This window comes from Nerophis lumbriciformis, linkage group LG05, assembly GCF_033978685.3.
Source record: "Nerophis lumbriciformis linkage group LG05, RoL_Nlum_v2.1, whole genome shotgun sequence".
Lineage (NCBI taxonomy): Eukaryota > Metazoa > Chordata > Actinopteri > Syngnathiformes > Syngnathidae > Nerophis > Nerophis lumbriciformis.
The window spans coordinates 15,917,726-15,938,719 of record NC_084552.2 but is presented as its reverse complement, the minus strand read 5'-3'; the positions used below and the strand labels follow the sequence as shown (position 1 = coordinate 15,938,719).

General features: G+C 35.9%; 1 protein-coding gene across 2 annotated transcripts in view; it reads left to right on the top strand.

Annotated features, from left to right (window-relative positions):
* pde5ab (phosphodiesterase 5A, cGMP-specific, b) overlaps window positions 1–20,994 on the top strand; it is a 217,778-nt gene that overhangs the window by 123,918 nt on the left and 72,866 nt on the right. For both annotated transcript variants that reach the window (XM_061961218.2, XM_061961217.2), the window contains exons 8-11: window positions 851–918; window positions 7,656–7,761; window positions 7,837–7,915; window positions 7,990–8,165. In XM_061961218.2, coding sequence (XP_061817202.1) covers window positions 851–918; window positions 7,656–7,761; window positions 7,837–7,915; window positions 7,990–8,165 — 429 coding nt within the window. The remainder of the gene's footprint in view (window positions 1–850; window positions 919–7,655; window positions 7,762–7,836; window positions 7,916–7,989; window positions 8,166–20,994) is intronic.

The following is a 20,994-nucleotide window of genomic DNA, read 5'->3' as shown; positions in this document are numbered from 1 at the left end:
TGTTTAGGGCACGTCCAACCGGTAGGAGGCCACGGGGAAGACCCAGGACACGTTGGGAAGACTATGTCTCCCGGCTGGCCTGGGAACGCTTGGGATCCCCCGGGAGGAGCTGGACGAAGTGGCTGGGGAGAGGAAAGTCTGGGCTTCCCTGCTTAGGCTGCTGCCCCCGCGACCCGACCTCGGATAAGCGGGAGAAGATGGATGGATGGATGGATGGAACAGTTTGAATTAGATGACAAATGTGGGAGTTGTGGAACTTTGAAAAATGTCCCATTCATTTCAATGGGAATATTGTGGAAATTTGGGAATTTCGGGAAAAGCGAGATTTTTTGGGGGAAAATGTTAAAAGACTTGAATGGTCTGAATAAGTTTACAAGGTTGGTGTTGGGATTTTCCAAATCGAGAAATGTTGAAGTAGTAACATTTTTAATTGAGAAACTCAAACGTGTTACGTACGTACGTAGTTACGTCATTGCGTCCCAGAAGCATCCTAATAAAGTTGTCTGTGTATTCTTTGGCTAAAAAGTGTGGTTTTATAACATACCCTAATGTTTCTGATGGAAGTATGGCGACATGTGATGTATTTTAGGACGTTCGTGTCCTTGGAGGAACCAGAACCATTGGCAGTAACATCCCTCTCAGCCTTGTCTAAACATTGTCTCCTTGAAGTACTTTTTTTTTATGACTGAAGCATTTGTTTATCTTCAACATCCTCTTAAAAGTCGGGAAAGGGATCTCTTTTGTGGCAGGTCATAAGTGCACTTTGAAACAAAACATGCCCTCAAAAGGACTGCAGATTGCTCAAAGAAGAAGTGGAATGTTCTAAAAATGTTTTTTTTTTCCATTGCAGAACCCTTTTTCCAGCATCTTTCACATGGACTACGAGGAGCTAGGTCAAGGTCTTAATGCTCCCAAAAGGTAGGACGAAAACCTGAGGGCAAAGCTTTATTCATTCTGATGTTGTTTACGAGACTGGAAATCACAGTGCTGTTTCTTCCGTCTAGTCCAGGGGTCGGCAACCTTTACCACTCAAAGAGCCATTTTGACCAGTTTCACAAATAAAAGAAAACAATGGGAGCCACAAAACTCTTTTGAAATTTAAATTGAAATAACACTGCATACAAAGTTTTTTTTTTGCTTTGTGCTATGTATAAACCGGGGGTCTCAGACACGCGGTCCGCACCTTAATATGAAAATGTAATGTTAGTGCAGCCCGCGAGTTTTATTTGAATGGCGCTTGACAATGTCATACTTGCCAACCCTCCCGATTTTTCCGGGAGACTCCCGAATTTCAGGGCAACTATTCTCTCGAATGTCTGCTGATTTTCACCCAAACAACAATAATAGCAGAGCATTTAACAACCTGTACGAACAGCGTGCCGGCCCAGCCACACCGGTGTATGAGGCATCTGCTTGCACACGTAAGTGACTGCAAGGCATACTTGGTCAACAGCCACACAGGTCACACTGAGGGTGCCCGTATAAACAACTTTAACACTCTTACTAATATGCGCCACACTGTGAACCAAAACCAAACAAGAATGAAAAACACATTTCGGGAGAACATCTGCCCCGTAACACAACATAAACACAACAGAACAAATACCCAGAATCCCTTGCAGCACTAACTCTTCCGGGCTACATTATACACCCACGCTACCACCAAACCCCGCCCACCTCAACCGACGCACGGAGGGGCGTGGGGGTTGATGGTAGCGGGGTGTATAATGTAGCCCGGAAGAGTTAGGGCTGCAAGTATGCAGCTGAGCCGCATCAGAGTGGTCAAAGAGCCGCATGCGGCTCCGGAGCCGCGGGTTGCCGACCCCTGGTCTAGTCGTAATACAGGGGGGGAAAAGTCTTAGATGAAAACAATCACATTGCACATTGCAAAAATAATAATGAATACGGTATACAAAACCCCTAAACCAGTGAAGTTGGCACGTTGTGTAAATGGTAAATAAAAACAGAATACAATGATTTGCAAATCCTTTTCAACTTATATTCAATTGAATGGACTGCAAAGACAAGATATTTAATGTTCGAACTAAAAAACTTCTTTTTTTTTTGCAAATAATCATTAACTTAGAATTTAATGGGAGCAACACATTGCAAACAAGTTGTCACAGGGGCATTTTTACCACTGTGTTACATGGCCTTTCCTTTTAACAACACTCAGTAAGTGTTTGGGAACTGAGGAGACCATTTTTTGAAGCTTTTCCGTTGGAATTCTTTTCCATTCTCGCTTGATGTACAGCTTAAGTTGTTCAACAGTCCGGGGGTCTCCGTTGTGGTATTTTAGGCTTCATAATGCGCCACACATTTTCAATGGGAGACAGGTCTGGACTACAGGCAGGCCAGTCTAGTACCCACACTCTTTTACTACAAAGCCACGTTGATGTAACACGTGGCTTGGCATAGTCTTGCTGAAATAAGCAGGGGCGTCCATGATAACGTTGCTTGGATGGCAACATATGTTGCTCCAAAACCTGTATGTACCTTTCAGCATTAGTGGTGCCTTCACAGATGTGTAAGTTACCCATGTCTTGGGCACTAATACACCCCCATACCATCACAGATGCTGGCTTTTCAACTTTGCGCCTATAACAATCCGGATGGTTCTTTTCCTCTTTGTTCAGGAGGACACAAAGTCCACAGTTTCCAAAAACAATTTGAAATGTGGACTCATCAGACCACAGAACACTTTTCCACTTTGCATCAGTCTATCTTAGATGAGCTCGGGCCCAGCAAAGCAGGCGGCGTTTCTGGGTGTTGTTGATAAATGGCTTTTGCTTTGCATAGTAGAGTTGTAATCATTGTGTTCTGTTTTTATTTACTATTTACACTTCACTGGTTTTGGGTTTTGTGATAAGGAAACATCTTTACATTTCATTTGTATATTGAATTCATGTATTTATTTGAATGTAATGCATTCATTTTCAAAAAGTCATAATATGAGAAAATATGTAATGTCATGTTTTGTGACAAGCCAGTATTACGATAAAAAAAAAACGTTATTAAATGTAAATTATTATATTAATAACAATATGTTTTAAATTAATAATAATAGCAATATTACAAAATAAGCCAACAATGTGATAAAAAAGTTGATATTAATTAGAACTTAAAAAAAAAAATCGATCTAATGTTATTAGAATTTTGAACATTTAAAGTACATGTTGCGTGAAAAACAATTCGCTCATTTTCAACATTAAAGTTGGAATTTTGCAAAGCCTTAATTTAAAAAAATAGTCTTGTAAGATGACATACAAATTTTGTTATAATGTTCCGAAATAAAAGTTTTAATATTACAACAAAAAGGTTTTTAGTCTTAGGCAAAAAACCTCTTTGTGTAAAGAGTGGTGACTTTACGAACATAAAGTAACAAGATATTAAAGGGAAATATTTACTCGAACCAGACTAAAAGTACTGTATTTTCCGAACTATAAGGCGCACTTAAATACCTTTTTTTCCCTCAAAACTCGACAGTGCGCCTTTTAGCCCGGTGCACCTAATGTAAGGAATACGTTTGGTTGAGCTTACCCACCTCGAAGCTATTTTATTTGGTACATGGTGTAATGATAAGTGTGACCAGTCCATGGCAGTCACACATAAGAGATAAGTGTAGGCTGCACTATGATGGCAGTCTCACACACAAGAGATACGTGTAGACTGCAATATGACACAAGTAAACAACACCAAAATTGTATAAGTTCCATTGAAAATATAGAACATCAAAATGTTTTAGTAGGACTTTGGTAAACTATGAAGCCACACCGCTTGATGGATTGTACTGTGCTTCAACATACGAGTATTATTATGGTGTGTGTATAAGGTAAGACATATTATCTGGCGTTTTGTTTCCCAAATTTTGCAAAAGCAACTTTTTTTTACCTTCTGGTACCTGCTGATCTGTATTTGGGATCTGCATAAGTCCTAAAAAATTTCGCTCGTCCGCGCCAAGCTTCTTCTTTTTCTCAATCTTCTTGTTATGGGACATTCATCCATGTTGCCATTTCTAATATAAAGTAGTGTAAAGTTCTTACTTATAGCTGTCAGTAAACTTGCCATGAAAGCGCTAAAACATACCGGTGGAGTGAGTTTACATTATTCACCCAAGGAACTTTAGTTATTATAGTTCCGATCGGACGGTTTTTCACGGTTTCCGGATGAGGAGATGCTGCTCTGTTATTGATTGAAGTAAAGTCTGAATGTCATTAAAACAGTCAGCTCCATCTTTTGACACTTCTTCCACTCCCGTCCTTGCACGCTACACCGCTACAACAAAGATGACGGGGAGAAGACGCTGTCGAAGGTGAGCCACGTAAATAAGACCGCCCACAAAAAGGCACATCCTGAAGCGACTGTCAGAAAGCAGCTTGAAGATGATCTGTAAAACATCATCTATGCAACATTTTGACCAAAGAACCACCATTACATGTTATGTAGACCACAAGGAAGTGTTTCCAGACATTCAGACATTACATAAATCAATAACGGAGCAGCATCTTCTCATCCGTGGCCCTCCAGTGCAATAACAACGTCGGAAATGTGTCCTGTGAAAAAACGTTTGACCGCAACTCTCTAATAACTAAAGTTCCTTGGGTGAATAATGTAAACTCACTACACCGGTAGTTTTTAGAGCTTCCATAGCGAGTTTACTGACAGATATAAGTTAGAAGTGTACCCTACTTTATATTAGAAATGGCAACAGCGGAGGATGAATCGACTACGGTGTTGCCACGGACTACAATGGCGGACTCACGCAAATTTTCAGGACTTATGCAGATCCCAAATAAACATCAGCAGGTACCAGAAGGTAAGAAATGTTGCTTTTACATAATATTGCGAAACAAAACGCCAGATAATATGTCTGCTAATGGGTGCCATTGTGCGGTCCTTATACACACACCATGATAATACTTGTACGTCTGACTACAGTAGCCGTAATGCGCCGACAATCCATCAAGCGGTGCAGCTTCATAGCTTACCAAAGTCGTACTAAAACATTTTGACAGATTTTTGAGTTTTGTTGTTGTTTACTGGCGTCATATTGCAGTCTGCACGCAACTCTTATGTGCGACTGCCATCTACTGGTCACACTTATCATTTCACCATGTACCAAATAAAATAGCTTCGAGGTCGGTAAGCACATCCTAAATTATTCCGTACATTAGGTGCATCGGGTTATAAGGCGCACCGTCGATTTTTTTAGAAAATTAAAGGCTTTTAAGTGCGCCTTACAGTCCGAAAAATACGGTACAAGAAAATTCTAATTATTTTTAAGCGGTCTTAATGTTCCGAAAATAAAGTTGTAATGCGTATTGTGAGTGTAAGTCTTTATTATAGATTATAGACTCTATAATATAATCATGTTAATAGGAGGAAAAGGTCTAATTTTGAGAAAAAAAAAGTTAGATGAATTGTAAAATTTCAAGACAAAAGTTGTCATTTTATGGTGAGTGTGAATGTTGTGTTGGCCCCGCACTGAGGTGCACTCTTGTCCAGGGTGTGCCCCGCCTTTCTTGTTCAAGGTGTACACCGCCTTCCTTGTCCAGATTGTACCCCGCCTTCCTTGTCCAGGGTGTACTCTGCCTTCCTTGCCCAGGGTGTACCCCACCTTCCTTGTCTAGGGTGTACCCCACCTTCCTTGTCTAGAGTGTACCCGCCTTCCTTGTCCAAGGTGTACAACGCCTTCCTTGTTCAGGGTGTAGCCCGCCTTCCTTGTCCAAGGTGTACACCGCCTTCCTTGTCCAGGGTGTACACCGCCTTCCTTGTCTAGGGTGTACACTGCCTTCCTTGTCCAAGGTGTACACTGCCTTCCTTGTTCAGGGTGTAGCCCGCCTTCCTTGTCCAAGGTGTACACCGCCTTCCTTGTCCAGGGTGTACCCCGCCTTCCTTGTCTAGGGTGTACACCGCCCTCCTTGTCCAGAGTGTACCCCCCTTCCTTGTCCAAGGTGTACAACGCCTTCCTTGTCCAAGGTGTACACCGCCTTCCTTATCCAGGGTGTACCCCGCCTTCCTTGTCTAGAGTGTACACCGCCTTCCTTGTCTAGAGTGTACACCGCCTTCCTTGTCCAGATTGTACCCCGCCTTCCTTGTCCAAGGTGTACACCGCCTTCCTTGTCCAAGGTGTACGACGCCTTCCTTGTCCAAGGTGTACACCGCCTTCCTTGTCCAGATTGTACGCCGCCTTCCTTGTTCAGGGTGTACGCCGCCTTCCTTGTCCAGAGTGTACACCGCCTTCCTTGTCCAGGGTGTACCCCGCCTTCCTTGTCCAGATTGTACCCCGTCTTCCTTGTTCAGGGTGTACACCACCTTCCTTGTCCAGATTGTACCCAGTCTTCCTTGTTCAGGGTGTACACCACCTTCCTTGTCCAGAGTGTACTCCGCCTTCCTTGTCCAGAGTGTACACCGCCTTCCTTGTCCAAGGTGTACACCGTTTTCCTTGTCCAGGGTGTGCACCGCCTTCCTTGGCTAGAGTGTACACCGCCTTCCTTGTCCAAGGTGTACACCACCTTCCTTGTCCAGGGTGTACGCCGCCTTCCTTGTCCAAAGTGTACACCACCTTCCTTGTCCAAGGTGTAAACCGCCTTCCTTGTTCAGCGTGTACCCCTCCATCCTTGTCCAGATTGTACCCCGCCTTCCTTGTCCAAGGTGTACACCGCCTTCCTTGTCCAGGATGTAAGCCGCCTTCCTTGTCCAGGGTGTACCCTGCCTTCCTTGTCCAGGGTGTATCCTGCCTTCCTTGTCCAAGGTGTACACCGCCTTTCTTGTCCAGGGTGTACGCCACCTTCCTTGTTCAGGGTGTACGCCGCCTTCCTTGTCCAAAGTGTACACCACCTTCCTTGTCCAAGGTGTACAACGCCTTCCTTGTTCAGGGTGTACACCACCTTCCTTGTCCAGAGTGTACTCCGCCTTCCTTGTCCAAGGTGTACACCGCCTTCCTTGTCCAGGGTGTACTCCGCCTTCCTTGTCCAGGGTGTACTCCGCCTTCCTTGTCCAGGGTGTACACCGCCTTCCTTGTCCAGGGTGTACGGCGCCTTCCTTGTCCAGAGTGTACACCACCTTCCTTGTCCAAGGTGTACGCCGCCTTCCTTGTCCAGGGTGTACACCGCCTTCCTTGTCTCGAGTGTACACCGCCTTCCTTGTCTCGAGTGTACACCGCCTTCCTTGTCCAAGGTGTACACCGCCTTCCTTGTCCAGATTGTACCCCGCCTTCCTTGTTCAGGGTGTACACCACCTTCCTTGTCCAGAGTGTACACCGCCTTCCTTGTCCAAGGTGTAAGCCGCCTTCCTTGTCGAGGGTGTACGCCGCCTTCCTTGTCTAGAGTGTACACCGCCTTCCTTGTCCAGATTGTACCCCGCCTTCCTTGTCCAGGGTGTACCCCGCCCTACACCCGAGTGCAGCTGGTAGAAAATGGATGGATGGATGTAAGTTGTTTTTTTTTCAAATCAAATATATTTTTAATGACTTTTCCACAAAATATAGTACAGGTACTAAATGTTTCCAAGAAGTTTGAATATAAAACCCACAGACGACAAACAGTTCCCAACAAAGACCTTCCTACACATTTTATGCAACCATTACATGTGAACATTGAGAATATTCTGAGTAAAAAGTGATCTGCAGTGTTGTTTATGTTTCACGGTGTTAGAGAGTGCGTGAACCAGACCAACTACATGTACGCTCAGTATGTGAAAAACACCATGCAGCCCCTCAACATCCCCGACGTGGCCAAAGACCAACGCTTCCCCCTTACGGTACGTGTCTTCATTTTTCCGATGTTACTTACGTCTGGTTCCCGACAGTAACAGGTTCCGTTTTTGTTTTCCAAGGACGAACATCAGCCAGGCCAACCCACCAAAAGTTTGCTATGCACTCCGATCAAAAACGGCAAAAAGAACAAGGTCATCGGTAGGACGCGGCAAAGTCCGGCAGGAAAATACTTTGTCGCTGAACAAGTTGAAGCAGCGTGCGTTTGTTCGCAGGCGTCTGCCAGATGGTCAACAAGACGGACGAAGCGTCGGGCGGCGTCAAGACCTTCAACAGGAACGACGAACAGTTCATGGAGGCCTTCGCCGTCTTTTGTGGTCTCGCCATTCAGAACACACAAATGTACGAGACGGTGGAGAGAGCCATGGCTCAGCAGCAGGTCACCTTGGAGGTAAGTGTCCTTGAGGGCGGTCGCAATTTTTTTCCGCTACCTTCTTCTCCCAGCTTGCTCTCTTTGTTTTGTCTTGTCTGAACTTTTTTGAAGCCTCTTTCTTTGCGCTGTCCTCAAATCTCACCACACGCCTTCACCACCGCTTGTTTCCCCTCGGGGTGATGGACGGCTGGCAGCGCTTCATAGCAGCAGTTGACCTCCAGGGTCCCCAACTCCCCGCCCCTCTGTTGCGAGTTTGTCGTGATTAAATGTAACGTGTTTATGTGTGCATTGCATGGAGGTTTTTTCCCACTCCAGACTAGGCCCCCTTAGGAGCCAAGTCTAGGTTGTATTTTTTTACTCATCTTCTTCCCCAGCGTTTTACCTTTTTCCTATCTTTTACGGGGCGGGGCGTTCCTGTTCTGTAACCCTGTACACTGTTTGTTTGTCTAATCTTGAACGGGTTTGTGCTGAAAACATAGTTTTGTGGTACTTGTGCAATGACAACGAGGGAAGATTTAAGTCCTCAGCCTTTTAAAAGTACGTCCCTTGGCCTAAACGATTTTCTCATTGGAGAACGAGTGCCAAAATATCAAGATGAAAAATGATCGCGATATATGACCTTACAGCAGTGTTTTTCAACCGTGAGATACAGTCTGGTGTGCCGTGGGAGATGATGTAATTTCACCGAATTGGGTTAAAAATATTTTTTGCAAACCAGTAATTATAATCTGCAAATAATGTGGCGTTGTTGAGTGTCTGTGTTGTCTAGAGCTCGGCAGAGTAACCGTGTAATACTCTTCCATATCAGTAGGTGGCAGCAGGTAGCTAATTGCTTCGTAGATGTCGGGAACATAAAAAGGTATCTAACATTTAAACCAAAAATAGACAAAAGGCGAGTGCCGCTAAGAAAAGGCATTGAAGCTTAGGGAAGGCTATGCAAAATTAAACTAAAACTGAACTTGCTGCAGAGTAAACAAAAACAGAATGCTGGACGACAGCAAAGACTTACAGCGCGTGGAGCAGAAGGCTTCCACAAAGTACATCCGTACATGACATGACAATCAACAATGTCCCCACAAAGAAGGATAAAAACAACTGAAATAGTTTTGATTGCCAAAACAATGCAGGTGCGGGGAATAGCGTTCAAGGAAGACGTGGAACTGCTACAGGAAAATACCAACAAAACAGGAAAAGCCACCCAAATAGGAGCGCAAGACAAGAACTAAAACACGACACAGAAAAAACGTCAAAAACGTCAAAATAAGTCACAGCGTGATGTGACAGGTCGTGACAGTACACCTACTTTGAGACAAGAGTTATAGGGAAGCATGGTTATTATTAGGGATGTCCGATAATGGCTTTTTTGCCGATATCCGATATTGTCCAACTCTTAATTACCGATACCGATATATACAGTCGTGAAATTAACACATTATTATGCCTAATTTGGACAACCAGGTATGGTGAAGATAAGGTCCTTTTTAAAAATAATAATAAAATAAGATAAACAAATTAAAAACATTTTCTTGAATAAAAAAGAAAGTAAAACAATATAAAAACAGTTACATGGAAACTAGTAATTAATGAAAATGAGTAAAATTAACTGTTAAAGGTTAGTACTATTAGTGGACCAGCAGCACGCACAATCATGTGTGCTTACGGACTGTATCCCTTGCAGACTGTATTGATATATATTGATATATAATGTAGGAACCAGAATATTAATAACAGAAAGAAACAACCCTTTTGTGTGAATGAGTGTAAATGGGGAGGGAGGTTTTTTGGGTTGGTGCACTAATTGTAAGTGTATATTGTATTTTTATGTTGATTTAATACAAAAAATTTATTAAAAAAAATCAATACCGATAATAAAAAAAAAACGATACCGATAATTTCCGATATTACATTTTAAAGCATTTATCGGACATCTAGAGAAACAACCCTTTTGTGCAAATGAGTGTGAATGAGTGTAAATGGGGGAGGGAGGTTTTTTGGCTTGGTGCACTAATTGAAAGTGTATCTTGTGTTTTTTATGTTGATTTAATAAAAAAAAAAAAAAAAACGATACCGATAATAACAAAAACGATACCGATAATTTCCGATATTACATTTTAAAGCATTTATTGGCCGATAATATCGGCAGGCGGATATTATCGGATATCTCTAGTTATTATGGTTTAAATTCATATCCAACAATTGCGAAAACGACTTTTTATTGTCTATATCGGCTGCTGAGTTTCATTTTTCAATAATTTCTTCTGGTGGTGTGCCTCTGGATTTTTTCAATGAAAAAAAAGTGCCTTGGCTCAGAAAAGGTTGAAAAACACTGCCTTGCAGTACGATTACTCAGTGGCATAGTGGTTAGAGTGTCCGCCCTGAGATCGGTAGGTCGTGAGTTCAAACCCCGGCCGAGTCATACCAAAGACTATAAAAATGGGACCCATTACCTCCCTGCTTGGCACTCAGCATCAAGGGTTGGAATTGGGGGTTAAATCACCAAAAATGATTCCCGGGCGCGGCACCGCTGCTGCTCACTGCTCCCCTCATCTCCCCTCATCTCCCAGAGGGTGAACAAGGGGATGGGTCAAATGAAGAGGACACATTTCACCACACCTAGTGTGTGTGTGACAATCATTGGTACGTTAACTAATTAAGTTAACGTTAACTTAATTATCCAAATAAAACTAATGTTTTTCTCGTAACATTACATTGTACTATTAAAGGGGAACTGCCCTTTTTAGGGGGGAATTTTGCCTATCGTTAAAAATCTTTACGGCGGATGGATTTTTTTTAAATGCATTCTTAATAAAGGTGTAAAGGTACACAAATATTTCGGTTCGGTACGTACCTGGGTGTAGAGGTCACGGTTTGGTTCATTTTCGGTACAGTAAGAAAACAACAAAATATAAATTTTTTGGTTGTTTATTTACCCAAATTTGTAAACAATGGCTTTATCCTTTTAACATTGGGAACACTATAATAATTCTGCCCAAAAATAGAAATAGCTCTGTGTGTGATGGATGTGAGCCACCACTAGGCTGATCAGTACAACCACAGGCAGTCATGAATGCTAAGGATAACAATAACATAAATTTACACATAGGGTCCATTGCCAGGGTTAATGTGGTCAACATATATAAAATAAAAACTAAATAAGATAAGGCTCAGAATGGTTTCTTAAAGGCCTACTGAAATGCGATTTTCTTATTTAAACGGGGATAGCAGGTCCATTCTATGTGTCATACTTGATCATTTCGCGATATTGCCATTTTTTTGCTGAAAGGATTTAGTAGAGAACATCGACGATAAAGTTCGCAACTTTTGGTCGCTGATAAAAAAGCCTTGCCTGTACCGGAAGTAGCAAACGAGTAGCGTGACGTCACAGGTTGTGGAGCTCCTCACATCCGCACATTGTTTACAATCATGGCCACCAGCAACGAGAGCGATTCGGACCGAGAAAGCGATGATTTCCCCATTAATTTGAGCGAGGATGAAAGATTTGTGGATGAGGAAAGTGAGAGTGAAGGACTAGAGGGCAGTGGGAGCGATTCAGATAGGGAAGATGCTATGAGAGGCGGGTGGGACCTGATATTCAGCTGGGAATGACTAAAACAGTAAATAAATACAAGACATATACATACTCTATTAGCCACAACACAACCAGGCTTATATTTAATATGCCACAAATGAATCCCGCATAACAAACACCTCCCCCCTCTCGTCCATATAACCCGCCAATACAACTCAAACACCTGCACAACACACTCAATCCCACAGCCCAAAGTACCGTTCACCTCCCCAAAGTTCATACAGCACATATATTTCCTCAAAGTCCCCGAAGTTACGTACGTGACATGCACATAGCGGCACGCACGTACGGGCAAGCAATCAAATGTTTGGAAGCCGCAGCTGCATGCGTACTCACGGTACCGCGTCTGCGCATCCAACTCAAAGTCCTCCTGGTAAGAGTCTCTGTTGTCCCAGTTCTCCACAGGCCAATGGTAAAGCTTGACTGTCATCTTCCGGGAATGTAAACAATGAAACACCGGCTGCGTTTGTGTTGCTGCAGTCGGCCGCAATACACCGCTTCCCACCTACAGCTTTCTTCTTTGCTGTCTCCATTGTTCATCGAACAGATTGCAAAAGATTCACCAACACAGATGTCCAGAATACTGTGGAATTTTGCGATGAAAACAGACGACTTAATAGCTGGCCACCATGCTGTCCCAAAATGTCCTCTACAATCCGGGACGTCACGCGCAGACGTCATCATACCGAGACGTTTTCAGCAGGATATTTCGCGCAAAATTTAAAATTGCACATGTATTGGCATGTGTTGCAATGTTAAGATTTCATCATTGATATATAAACTATCAGACTGCGTGGTCGGTAGTAGTGGGTTTCAGTAGGCCTTTAACAAAACCTTTCTACATATAAAGTGCTTTTTTTGATTGATTGATTGAGACTTTTATTATTAGATTGCACAGTACAGTACATATTCCGTACAATTGACCACTAAATGGTAACACCTGAATACGTTTTTCAACTTGTTTAAGTCGGGGTCCATGTTAATCAACATTAAACTGCTGCAAGTTTTTGCTCAGATTAAATAAAATGACAAAACTTTTCTTCTACATATATGAAGTGCAACATTAAACAGTTTCAAGCCTCAGATTAACTTTTCTTTTCCCCCCCAGCCTTTAACCCTGGTGACTTTCACTCAATCTTCATGTTTTTTGCCAGAAAAATCAGTTTATCCACATTGTCTGCAGAAAGAAGTGGGTCAAAATCTAGTTTTTAATGCAATATGGTCTTAAATCTGCTGCTATAAAAACATTTGTTATTGCTTTAGCCCTGCCTGACTCGCCGAGGAGAGGCTGCTTGAATGCGGCGTTTGCACGACGCTCGTCTTTTTCTTCGTTGAAGCGATGTTCAATTGGGGGTGGTGACCCTTCAAATGGGTTAGCATGTTTGACGTGTTGCCAGAAGCATACCCTACCGCTGCTGAACAATGTCGGAAAACCGCTTTCGCTTTGTTGTCGTAGCCCGGTTGCCGAACCGAACTGAAACCCCTGTATCGTTCAATACAAATACACGTACCGTTACACCCTTAATTCTTAATATTGAATAATCGTAAATAAAAGTCCGCAATGGGAGATCCACTATTCTGCCCATAAAAACCCAATGAAAAAACATCCATGTACATTTGGTGACTTGAATATTAACAAGTGTTAGTGATATTGTTATTATAAGTGCTAACGCAGACCAACTATTTATAGTGATCACTAGAGTGCGTGCCAATGTTTACATCATCGAGTGGTCTGCTGATTTTTTATTTATTTTTTTCTCGTCAAACTTTATTCTAGATCAGGGGTTGGCAACCCAAAATGTTGAAAGAGCCATATTGGACCACAAATACAAAAGAATAATCTGTCTGGAGATGCAAAAAATGAAAAGACTATAAGTGTTATAATGATGGCAACACATGTAAGTAGCTAATTAGCTATATCAGCCTACTATCAAAATGACTATGTGTTGCAGGCTGACGCAAATCTTCGTTGACAGAAATGTTGAAATCGAATATTTATTCTAAACATTTTTACAACATAGGAAAACATTAGTAAAACTTCTCAGAGGGTGAGATAACTCCTGGAAATGACTCTTAAAATGGCCAAAGGTATAGATGTGTGTGTCCAAGTTAAAGGAAATGTCAGGCCGTCTTCTTCTAATGGATTTATTACCATCTTTGCAAGCTAGGTAACGTTTGCTGTGGTCTGGAACAACATGACACACAAACAACTATCATAAATCCAACCAATATTATATACGGATAATGTGTCATGAAACATGGAAAAATAAAGTAAATACACAGAGGACATAAGTAAAGGAAATTAAATTAAGCATATTGATGCAATATGTACATACAGTTAGCCTAAATAGCGTGTTAGCATCGATTAGCTTACAGTCATGCAGTGAACAAATATGCCTGAGTAGCACTCCAACAAGTCAATAACATCAACAAAGCTCACCTTTGAATCAGAATCAGAATCAGCTTTATTGTCATTACGCAGGGTAACGAGATTGAGGCCATTCCATACAGTGCGATGTGTGCATGCAAGAAAACAATGTGTAAATATATAAAAATATAAAAAAATATAATATATATGTGTGCATTCACGTACAGTATAAAACGTTTGGTGGACAAAATGAGACAACGAAGGAGTGGCATAAAACACGTCTTTCTATGGCAGCGTCGGAGAAAGTTATACATGTAAACAGTCCACACGACGGTGAGTTCCAGGGCCGCTGGAATTAATAGGACAAAACGGCGCTTGTCAAATACTCTCAACGGTGAAGCACAAACCTATTTAAGCAGTGGGCTTTCTAACAATTAGAAAGGTTTGTGTCGTCTCTGTCCTCCTACAGAAACCATATTACAACAAAAAACTTAAATTTCACCCCATTTTTTTCCGTTTCCATACATTTTTGATAAAGCTCCATGGAGCCACCAGGGCGCCGCTAAAGAGCCGCATTTGGCTTTAGTGCTGCGGGTTGCTGACCCCCGTTCTAGATCATTAATCATGACTCTCACCTGGATAGTAGAAAGACGAGGATGCAATCCGACAAGTTGGGACACTTTGACAGCCAATTTAGAACGGCATCAAAAAGACGCTTGGTTCCACCCCCCTTTTCTTCGCGGGGATTATGAGACTTCTTCATCTAAATGGGAATATATGAACATCCTAGCAGTCGGCATCCTAATGACAGCAGACCTTGTACAGTAAGTGATGTTTGACTAGGTCTGTTGGCTTTCATATAGTGTGCAGTTGAAAAAAACAAAAACAAATGTGATGAGTTTTAGAAATAAATGTGCTTAAAAGGATCAAAATGTTAAATGTTAATATGAATGTTACTACATTACATATATACTTACATCATGTAAATATGAAATGTTGTTATAAATGTTACTACATCACATATATATTTACATCATATATATATTAAATGTTATTATAAATGTTACTACATCACATATATACTTACATCATGTATATATGAAATGTTATTATAAATGTTACTACATTACATATATACTTACATCATATATATATATATTAAATGTTATTATAAATGTTACTACATTACATATATACTTACATCATGTATATATTAAATGTTATTATAAATGTTACTACATTACATATATGCTTACATCATATATATATTAAATGTTATTATAAATGTTACTACATTACATATATTCTTACATCATGTATATATTAAATGTTATTATAAATGTTACTACATTACATGTATACTTACATCATGTATATATTAAATGTTATTATAAATGTTACTACATTACATATATACTTACATCATATATATATATTAAATGTTATTGTAAATGTTACTACATTACATATATACTTACATCATATATATATATATATAAAATGTTATTATAAATGTTACTACATCACATATATACTTACATCATGTATTTATTAAATGTTGTTATAAATGTTACTACATCACATATATACTTACATCATACATATATTAAATGTTATTATGAATGTCACTACATTACATATATACTTACATCATGTATATATTAAATGTTATTTAAATGTTACTACATCACATATATACTTACACCATGTATATATTAAATGTTGTTATAAATGTTACTACATTACATATATACTTACATCATATATATATATATTAAATGTTATTATAAATGTTACTACATTACATGTATACTTACATCATGTATATATTAAATGTTATTATAAATGTTACTACATTACATATATACTCACATCATATATATATATTAAATGTTATTGTAAATGTTACTACATTACATATATACTTACATCATATATATATATATATAAAATGTTATTATAAATGTTACTACATCACATATATACTTACATCATGTATATATTAAGTGTTATTTAAATGTTACTACATCACATATATACTTACACCATGTATATATTAAATGTTGTTATAAATGTTACTACATTACATATATACTTACATCATATATATATTAAATGTTGTTATAAATGTTACTACATTACATATATACTTACATCATATATATATATATTAAATGTTATTATAAATGTTAATACATCACGTGGCGCAGTGGAAGAATGGCCGTGCGCGACCCGAGGGTCCCTGGTTCAATCCCCACCTAGTACCAACCTTGTCATGTCCGTTGTGTCCTGAGCAAGACACTTCACCCTTGCTCCTGATGGGTGCTGGTTAGCGCCTTGCATGGCAGCTCTCTCCATCAGTGTGTGAATGGGTTAATGTGGAAGTAGTGTCAAAGCGCTTTGAGTACCTTGAAGGTAGAAAAGCGCTATACAAGTACAACCCATTTATCATTTACATATATACTTACATCATGTATATATTACATGTTATTATTATGAATGTTACTACATTACATATATACTTACATCATGTATATATTAAATGTTAATATGAATGTTACTACATTACATATATACTAACATAATATATATATTAAATGTTATTATAAATGTTACTACATCATATATATTCTTACATCATGTATATATTACATGTTATTATAAATGTTGCTACATCACATATATACTTACATCATATATATATTAAATGTTTTTATAAATGTTACTACATTACATATATACTTACATCATGTAAATATTAAATGTTATTATAAATGTTACTACATCACATATATACTTGCATCATATATATATAAAATGTTATTATAAATGTTACTACATCACATATATTCTTACATCATGTATATATTAAATGTTATTATAAATCTTACCTCATTACATATTACATGTTATTATTATGAATGTTACTACATTACATATATACTTACATCATGTATATATTAAATGTTATTATAAATGTTACTACATTACATATATACTTACATCATATATATATTAAATGTTATTATAAATGTTACGACATTACATATATACTTACATCATATATATATATTAAATGTTATTATAAATGTTACAACATTACATATATACTTACATCATATATATATTAAATGTTATTATAAATGTTACTACATTACATATATACTTACATCATATATATATTAAATGTTATTATAAATGTTACTACATTACATATATACTTACATCATATATATATTAAATGTTATTATAAATGTTAGTACATTACATATATACTTACACCATATATATATATATATATATATATATTAAATGTTATTATAAATGTTACTACATTACATATATACTTACATCATGTATATATTAAATGTTATTATAAATGGTTCTACATTACATATATACTTACATCATGTATATATTAAATGTTATTATAAATGTTACTACATTACATATATACTTACATCATGTATATATTAAATGTTATTATAAATGTTACTACATTACATATATACTTACATCATGTATATATTAAATGTTATTATAAATGGTTCTACATTACATATATACTTACATCATGTATATATTAAATGTTATTATAAATGTTACTACATTACATATATACTTACATCATATATATATATTAAATGTTATTTAAATGTTACTACATCACATATATACTTACATCATGTATATATTAAATGTTGTTATAAATGTTAATACATCACATTTATACTTACATCATGTATATATTACATGTTATTATTATGAATGTTACTACATTACATATATACTTACATCATGTAAATATGAAATGTTGTTATAAATGTTACTACATCACATATATATTTACATCATATATATATTAAATGTTATTATAAATGTTACTACATCACATATATACTTACATCATGTATATATGAAATGTTATTATAAATGTTACTACATTACATATATACTTACATCATATATATATATATTAAATGTTATTATAAATGTTACTACATTACATATATACTTACATCATGTATATATTAAATGTTATTATAAATGTTACTACATTACATATATGCTTACATCATATATATATTAAATGTTATTATAAATGTTACTACATTACATATATTCTTACATCATGTATATATTAAATGTTATTATAAATGTTACTACATTACATGTATACTTACATCATGTATATATTAAATGTTATTATAAATGTTACTACATTACATATATACTTACATCATATATATATATTAAATGTTATTGTAAATGTTACTACATTACATATATACTTACATCATATATATATATATATAAAATGTTATTATAAATGTTACTACATCACATATATACTTACATCATGTATTTATTAAATGTTGTTATAAATGTTACTACATCACATATATACTTACATCATACATATATTAAATGTTATTATGAATGTCACTACATTACATATATACTTACATCATGTATATATTAAATGTTATTTAAATGTTACTACATCACATATATACTTACACCATGTATATATTAAATGTTGTTATAAATGTTACTACATTACATATATACTTACATCATATATATATATATTAAATGTTATTATAAATGTTACTACATTACATGTATACTTACATCATGTATATATTAAATGTTATTATAAATGTTACTACATTACATATATACTCACATCATATATATATATTAAATGTTATTGTAAATGTTACTACATTACATATATACTTACATCATATATATATATATATAAAATGTTATTATAAATGTTACTACATCACATATATACTTACATCATGTATATATTAAGTGTTATTTAAATGTTACTACATCACATATATACTTACACCATGTATATATTAAATGTTGTTATAAATGTTACTACATTACATATATACTTACATCATATATATATTAAATGTTGTTATAAATGTTACTACATTACATATATACTTACATCATATATATATATATTAAATGTTATTATAAATGTTAATACATCACGTGGCGCAGTGGAAGAATGGCCGTGCGCGACCCGAGGGTCCCTGGTTCAATCCCCACCTAGTACCAACCTTGTCATGTCCGTTGTGTCCTGAGCAAGACACTTCACCCTTGCTCCTGATGGGTGCTGGTTAGCGCCTTGCATGGCAGCTCTCTCCATCAGTGTGTGAATGGGTTAATGTGGAAGTAGTGTCAAAGCGCTTTGAGTACCTTGAAGGTAGAAAAGCGCTATACAAGTACAACCCATTTATCATTTACATATATACTTACATCATGTATATATTACATGTTATTATTATGAATGTTACTACATTACATATATACTTACATCATGTATATATTAAATGTTAATATGAATGTTACTACATTACATATATACTAACATAATATATATATTAAATGTTATTATAAATGTTACTACATCATATATATTCTTACATCATGTATATATTACATGTTATTATAAATGTTGCTACATCACATATATACTTACATCATATATATATTAAATGTTTTTATAAATGTTACTACATTACATATATACTTACATCATGTAAATATTAAATGTTATTATAAATGTTACTACATCACATATATACTTGCATCATATATATATAAAATGTTATTATAAATGTTACTACATCACATATATTCTTACATCATGTATATATTAAATGTTATTATAAATCTTACCTCATTACATATTACATGTTATTATTATGAATGTTACTACATTACATATATACTTACATCATGTATATATTAAATGTTATTATAAATGTTACTACATTACATATATACTTACATCATATATATATTAAATGTTATTATAAATGTTACGACATTACATATATACTTACATCATATATATATATTAAATGTTATTATAAATGTTACAACATTACATATATACTTACATCATATATATATTAAATGTTATTATAAATGTTACTACATTACATATATACTTACATCATATATATATTAAATGTTATTATAAATGTTACTACATTACATATATACTTACATCATATATATATTAAATGTTATTATAAATGTTAGTACATTACATATATACTTACACCATATATATATATATATATATATATATTAAATGTTATTATAAATGTTACTACATTACATATATACTTACATCATGTATATATTAAATGTTATTATAAATGGTTCTACATTACATATATACTTACATCATGTATATATTAAATGTTATTATAAATGTTACTACATTACATATATACTTACATCATGTATATATTAAATGTTATTATAAATGTTACTACATTACATATATACTTACATCATGTATATATTAAATGTTATTATAAATGGTTCTACATTACATATATACTTACATCATGTATATATTAAATGTTATTATAAATGTTACTACATTACATATATACTTACATCATATATATATATTAAATGTTATTTAAATGTTACTACATCACATATATACTTACATCATGTATATATTAAATGTTGTTATAAATGTTAATACATCACATTTATACTTACATCATGTATATATTACATGTTATTATTATGAATGTTACTACATTACATATATACTTACATCATGTATATATTAAATGTTATTATAAATGTTACTACATCACATATATACTTACATCATATATATATTAAATGTTTTTATAAATGTTACTACATTACATATATACTTACATCATGTAAATATTAAATGTTATTATAAATGTTACTACATCACATATATACTTGCATCATATATATATAAAATGTTATTATAAATGTTACTACATCACATATATTCTTACATCATGTATATATTAAATGTTATTATAAATGTTACCTCATTACATATTACATGTTAT